This window comes from Chrysochloris asiatica, unplaced genomic scaffold (assembly GCF_000296735.1).
Source record: "Chrysochloris asiatica unplaced genomic scaffold, ChrAsi1.0 scaffold00023, whole genome shotgun sequence".
Lineage (NCBI taxonomy): Eukaryota > Metazoa > Chordata > Mammalia > Afrosoricida > Chrysochloridae > Chrysochloris > Chrysochloris asiatica.
Window position 1 is genome coordinate 10,264,768 of NW_006408541.1, and position 6,976 is coordinate 10,271,743.

The following is a 6,976-nucleotide window of genomic DNA, read 5'->3' on the forward strand; positions in this document are numbered from 1 at the left end:
CTGTCAGTAGCATCCGCTCTTGGTTCTGAGTGTGCTGAGTTCATGACTTCCTGTCTCTGGGTATTTGAGCGGAAGGAGGCAATCTTGTTGTCCAGTCTACCATCTGGATCCAATTTCTGTGCTGCCCTCCTAACATGGAATCCTGGTGTGGCGCTGTGAGTTAATGCGCCAGACTGCAAAGCCATTGGAACTGCAAGGTCGGCAGTTCAAGCTCACCCAGCTGCTCCTCGGAAACCCTATGCAGGGTCGCTCGATGGCACTTCACAACAACAAATCCTAATATAGAATCCTGGTGTGGCGCTGTGGGTTAATGCACTAGACTGCAAGGTAGATTAGAACCACAAATTCAAGCTCACCAGCCGCTCCTTAGAAACCCTATGCAGGGTCACTATGATTCAGAACTGACAGAACACTTAACAACATCCTCATATAGAGGGGAGCATAGTGGTGCCATATGATAAGCATGGGACTGAGAACCACAAGGTCCGCAGTTTGAGCCCGCCAGCTGCTCCGCGTGAAAAAGATGAGGCTTTCTGCTGCAAAGATTGAAAAAAGTCTCAGAAACCCTATACAGGACCACTATGAGTCCGAACCAACACCGACAGCGCTCAGCGATGACAATCCTAATGTAGAAACCCGTAACCCTGAATCCTGCTGTGTTTTAAGGAGACAAACCACACAAATGTGAATTCTGCGAGAAGTGCTTCAGCCGGAAGGACAACCTGACTATGCACATGCGATGCCACACCAGCATGAAACCCCACAAGTGTCACCTGTGTGACTACGCCGCCGTGGACAGCAGCAGCCTTAAGAAGCACCTGCGGATCCATTCCGACGAGCGGCCGTACAAATGCCAGCTCTGCCCCTACGCCAGCCGCAACTCCAGCCAGCTCACCGTCCACCTCCGGTCCCACACGGGTAAGACCCTGCGCCTTTCTAAGCATTTGTCCTTCATCGACTTAAAACCCAGGCATCTCAAATGACATTGTGGTATAAGTTAAAGGAGTTAGGATTTTATTGTTGTTGTGTTTGTGACACTTGGGGTTTTTCTATCATCAGGAGAGTAGCTTTCAGTAAAGCATGCATGTCTGATAGCAAGATGTTATAACTTACTTTAAAATGTAGAATGAACTCTGGGGAGGGGGACCCAACACCATAGTCAAAAAGCAAAGGATATGTCTTAGATCAAAGTCTAATGTGTAAGCTGAGTGTGTTCAGTGACTGAACTCACATTGTGGTCATATGACTCAATTCAGAATCCTGTAGCAAAACCAGTTAGAATGCAATTATAGATCATAAACTTGTTGATCTAGAAGTTAGAATTTGCAAACCTTTTTATTTTAATTGTCCCCTCCCTGCAACATTTTCCTACTTCCTTCTTGTGGTGTTGTGGTTAAGTGCCATCGAGTCGGTTCTGACCCATAGTGACCCTGTACAGGGCTTCGGAGGAAAGGCTGGTGAACCTGAATCACCGACCTTGTGGTTCAAACCGGCTTGGCACTCCAGCGCGTTAACCCACAGCGCCACACCAGGACTCCTCATTTGTACCTTATATTTCACAAATGAACAAGGCAAAAATCCTTGATGTATACTTATAAAACAGAAAGTATACATTCATGTGAATGTCCAAAGGGCACATTCTGCCAGCTGGTCTCCTGCCCAAAGGTACACAGCCTTTCTTAGTCCTTGGGCCTAGAACTCACAAGTGCTTTTCCCTTTGTGAGGCCTAACTGAAACAGGTTTTAAAACAAAATTTTTTTAATGAAAAAGAAACGGACTCATCGTGCCAAAGAAAAATAGGAGTTGAGGCTCATACGCAGATGAAAATTTCCAGTGAATTTGTCAACAATGACAAACAAATAGAACTCTGCTAACATTTGAAATTGAGTTAAGAAAAAAGTTTCTCAAGCTGTGTTACATCAGAAAAATGAGAGAAGTCCAGACATGAGAGTCAGTCTTTCTAGCCTGAGTGCCTGCTGGTCTGAAAGTTCTGGACATACACCCGGCATATAGAACTGAGGAGAAATCTATTAGCAAAGCAGCGCAACATATACCTATTCGCAGGTGACATCCAAGACCCCAGTGCACTCCCCCTCTATCTGAATAGTCAGCCAAACAGTATCTGTCATTTGAGGGAAATGAGTGACATAAAATAACTAACCTTGGAGGTACAAATTACCTGGTAATAGACACGAATTCTTCAATAATAATTGGCATCCAACCACTGGCCAAAAGTGTTGCATCGAAATAGGATTCTATGGAAGGTTAATGAGAACAAAGAGGTATTCAATGAAGCCAGGGTTGCTGGGATATGACATTAAAGAAATTTCCTGGAAATTGGAGCCAAGAATTTGGATGAGAGAAATGAGAAGGAATCTGAAGCGGGAAGTCTGGTTTCTGACTAAGGTCTAGAAAGACAAGACAAAAATGAGAAATAAGAACAATTTCCCAATTCTGAGGTATCCTGTACGCTTAGGAGGAAAGGGCTCATGAGATGCCGTGCAGGATGAAGGGAGCAGTAATCATACCTAGACAGACTTCTCCATCATCTGGCTCCTGGGAGGCAGAGGAGAAGTGTCCTCAAAGTTGGGAAATGATTGATGATGCATGGAGGGGATTGACAATGAAACAGTATATGATAGGATGAATATAAAGTTATTGTTCTCCCAGGTAAACTATCACATAATTCATAATAAAATATTAAAAAAAAAAAAAGTTGGGAAATGAGTTTGAGCTTAGAACTATATACCCAGCCAAACTATCTCAAGTCTGAAGGGCAGATATGCAAGAACTCAAAACTCACTTCCCAGCCCTTGTTCCAATGGAAGCTCCTAGAAGATGAGCTGTAGGAAAGTGAGGGTGGAGAAACCAAATTGGGTGTGAGGTATTTGATACATGACTACGTGGATGTCCTGAGTATAGTTGAGATTGCAATAAAAGGAAGTTTACAGGTGATGCTAGTATGGAAAGTTTAAGAGCTCAGTAGATTGGAAAATTTGAAAATCTATAAGAAATTCCATATAAAGATTAGATCATCAAGAGACAACTTTGAGACTATGGCAAGAATCATTCTTTGCCTCGTAAAATGCGTGGTCAATCAACAAGCAAAATGTGGCGCAAGATGAGCCCGTCAGATAAGCCAACTTGACCACATACTGAGGACGCTGTGAAATGGCCCAGGTGTGGCAGTGAGCCAATGAGGAAGGAGGTACAATGTTTGACTCTGGTGAATATTGCATACCCAGTCATAATGTTAGAGGTCTGTTGTTGGCACAGTGGTTACGTGTGCTCCACTGTGAACAGTTGGCATTTAAACCCACCAACTAATCCACAAGAGAAAATGGCTCTCTGCTCTCTCAACAACAGCTTTCTCGGGAACCCTCTGAGGTGGTTGTACTCTGCCTTCTGGGGCCACTGTGAGTCCACACTGACTCAGCAACACACAGCAGCCACAGTGTCATAGTGTCAGTTATTTGTAGTGTGATTCTAAAGTTGAAAATCGAAGGTGACCAGATAAACGTAGGAGTTCACAAGGCAGAATGCATATGTCATTGAACTGATGTCTAAAAATAGAACTATTTCTGTTAGGTGGAAAGAAATAAAACCAGAAACCATTCCCCAAACCCAGTCAAGTCCATTCTGACTCTTAATATCCCTCTAAGACAGAGCAGAAAGGGAAAGAAAAGGGATCTTCAAAGAACCTCTCAAGCGAGTGGATTTGAAAATGTGAGGCCGTTGAGTGTCTTGGGAAGTAGTGAATGACCAACAAGTAAAATTCAGAACTAACATGACGTGGGAAACGTTGGGAAGGACAGGTCTATAGGGGATGCAAGAAAAATGAGTTTCCTATCTTGGTTTAATCATCAGCTGACTACTTTTAAAATAACCTCCAGAAGAACTAGAAATCATGAGCAAAGGTTCTTTAGGGTGAGACTGTAAGTGAGAAGACTTTTCAGTATTTGTCCCCTCTCTGCTACCATATTCATAGGTTAGTTTTATAAATACAAAGTCAGTCTAGTTATAAAACTATGAAACTAGTAATGCAAGTTAATGTTGGGTGCTGAAAGAGAATTTCAGCACTAAAGTAAACATATGTCTCCCCTGCCTTAGCTCGATTTGGGCTAGTGGTATATAACTTTAATCTCGAACCTTCTGCCTTGCATCTTCAGTTCTGAGATGTCAAGTTAAAGGAGAACTTGGAATCGAAACAAACCAAACATCCTCATTAAGAATGTGGTGGACTCCAGTCCCTAGGGTCTGACCTAGTGAAATCGCTTGACTCCTGAGCCTCAGTGTTCCTATCTGTTAAAATGGAGGCAGCAGTGCCACTTATGAGACTGTTGTGGGGCTTCAGGGAGTTGATACACATAAAGTGTTTAGCACAGGCATGTGGTGGAAAAACTCTGTGTGCTTGTCATCTGTAGGAGGCGGTGGGTAATTGGGCTCCTAAGTCCCAACCTTCTTGCTGTGACTAGGTATTCTGATGCATGTTTTGGGGGGAGTCCGTTTTGCCTGCCTGCACTAATGGAAACACACCTTCCGTTGCTAGGGGACACCCCCTTCCAGTGCTGGCTCTGTAGCGCCAAGTTCAAAATCAGCTCAGACTTAAAAAGGCACATGATCGTGCACTCGGGGGAGAAACCTTTCAAGTGTGAGTTCTGCGATGTCCGCTGCACCATGAAGGCCAACTTGAAATCACATATCCGCATCAAGCACACCTTCAAGTGCCTGCACTGCACCTTCCAGGGCCGGGACCGGGCCGACCTCCTAGAGCACAGCAGACTGCATCAGGCCGACCACCCTGAGAAGTGCCCCGAATGCAGCTATTCCTGCTCCAGTGCAGCTGCCCTGCGTGTGCACAGCCGGGTGCACTGTAAGGACCGTCCCTTCAAATGTGACTTCTGCAGCTTTGACACCAAGAGGCCCAGCAGCCTGGCCAAACACATCAACAAAGTGCACAGGGACGAGGCTAGAACGGAGAACCAGACTCCGGCAGGCAGAGACGGGTCCAGGGAGAGCAGCTCCCAACATGTGGCCAAAATAGTGACCCAGCGGGCCTTCCGCTGTGAGACCTGTGGCGCCTCTTTTGTCAGGGACGACTCTCTGCGGTGTCACAAGAAGCAGCACATTGACCAGACTGAGAGCAGGAACTCAGATCTGGTCACCTTCCCACCCGAGAGCAGTGCCTCCAGCCAGCCGGGTGCCCTGGTCTCTGCTGGGAGGCTCCAGGTGCCTTTGGAGCCCAGCCCAGGCCTCTAGTTCTGCCTCAAGAGTTTGCTGTCGGGGATCTGCAACAAAGGCACCATCCTGCCTTCTGACCACACTGGTCACTGACCTGCTTCTCCGGTTTCTGGAAGCAGTGGTTCAAGTGAATCCTGGTTTGGGGACACCATGATTAAGACGATTCCCCGTCGTTCCCTCCAGAAATGAGCTAAACCAGCTGGCTGAGTGGTTTGAAGGTGGGAATTATGGGTACTGTTATATCCAATAGGGATAGTTTTTTCATGATGGACTCCAATCGTAAACTGACTGGAATTTCAAAAGCTGTTGAAACATTCTATGACAGAATGCAAGGTAAAAACCGCTGTGTGTGGTAGAAGATGGTTAACATTGGGAGTGGGCGGAGGTGGGAGGGGGGCAGTCTCAAAGGACTGGAGAGATCTGTTCCTCAACCTGGGTGTGGTGGTCTCAGGAGTCTGGCTTCCTACATGTTATACGGTTTCCTTGATCTGCTGTTTTACCATAAAAAGGCAAACATTTCCTTTTTTCTCACAATCCTCAGTGGACAGGTTACAATGCGGAGTTCTCCATCTCCTCAGTTTGTCTGAATACTGTTTTCTCAGCAATCGTGAAAAAATCCAATTGGGTATGGCCGTGATGTGAGATGCGGCTTGATATGTAGATGGCGCCAAACATCCAGCTAACACTAGACCAGCTGCTAATGGGTGCTTGGTGAGATTCAAAATTAAATATATTTGCAATGATAAAGAAAGGACTAGGGGCCCAGTGGGCCCCCGGAGCGTGCTTTTAAGACATGTGATTTACATGATAGACCAGCTTGTTTTTCATCACAGAAAGCACTTCATGTTTGCTGAACCAACGAACAAGGGAAAATCCAGCCCTTTTTCATCAATGAACATTTCAGCTGACCCAAACTTAATGGTGCTCTGCCATCCCATTGGATAGATCATTTGTCCAATGTTTCTTTGGGCTACATTGGCATCTCTTTTGCAAATACAGTCTTTGTGAAACACAAATTTTTGCGTGCCCTCAGTATGTTAAACATCGATGCTTTTAAATGAAATAGATCCATTTTTAATAAACTAGGACAAAGGATGTCAAAACAATTTTTTATAGATTGTATGTAGAGGGTGGGGGGGATATTTCACTTCACAAATGGCAAAAGGTAAATAGCTTATTTTGTTATGACAGGTGTTAAAGCGAACGTGGTTCCATTTATTTAAATTTTTTACATCAAGAGGTAAGAATGCACTGCTGAATCTCTTTGTAAGGAAGGAAAAAGATTAAACTGATGGCAGAGATTTTTATGACTGTATTAATCATTTCTTTGGGGACTGTTTTTATTCAGAGAAGTGGGTTGCGAATGCTGGTGTGAATCCACAGATTCTGTTGTAACCTTGATGAGGGAGGGTTGCCGTGAGTCTTGTCTGCATTTTCTGTTCTGGAAACAGAAGTGATACTGACCTTTCAAGTGGGATCCCATAGATCGAAATCACATATGAATTGTTCCTTGGGCTTCTGGAATTACAGCTCTTCAGATAAACAGGGAGGATACCCAGCCTCCAAGAAGGTGGTGGTGTGCAGTTAGCAGCTGTGTGGACTTCAATTCATGGTTCCATCATGATTCATTGACACGTGAGTACTAATGAAGAGCCAGGCTCTGTACTAAGAACTCTACCTATATTCACCTGTTTGCATCTCCTCAGTTAAAGGTCTTAGACTCACCTTGATGTTG

At 44.8% G+C, this 6,976-nt stretch overlaps 1 protein-coding gene across 1 annotated transcript in view; it reads left to right on the plus strand.

Moving 5' to 3' along the window:
* ZFP64 (ZFP64 zinc finger protein) overlaps positions 1 to 5,284 on the plus strand; it is a 102,877-nt gene extending 97,593 nt beyond the window's left edge. Inside the window, exons 8-9 of the mRNA XM_006839173.1 lie at positions 667 to 918; positions 4,550 to 5,284. Of these exons, the coding sequence (XP_006839236.1) occupies positions 667 to 918; positions 4,550 to 5,259 (962 nt within the window). The 3' untranslated portion in view covers positions 5,260 to 5,284. The remainder of the gene's footprint in view (positions 1 to 666; positions 919 to 4,549) is intronic.
* Positions 5,285 to 6,976: the final 1,692 nt, after the last annotated feature.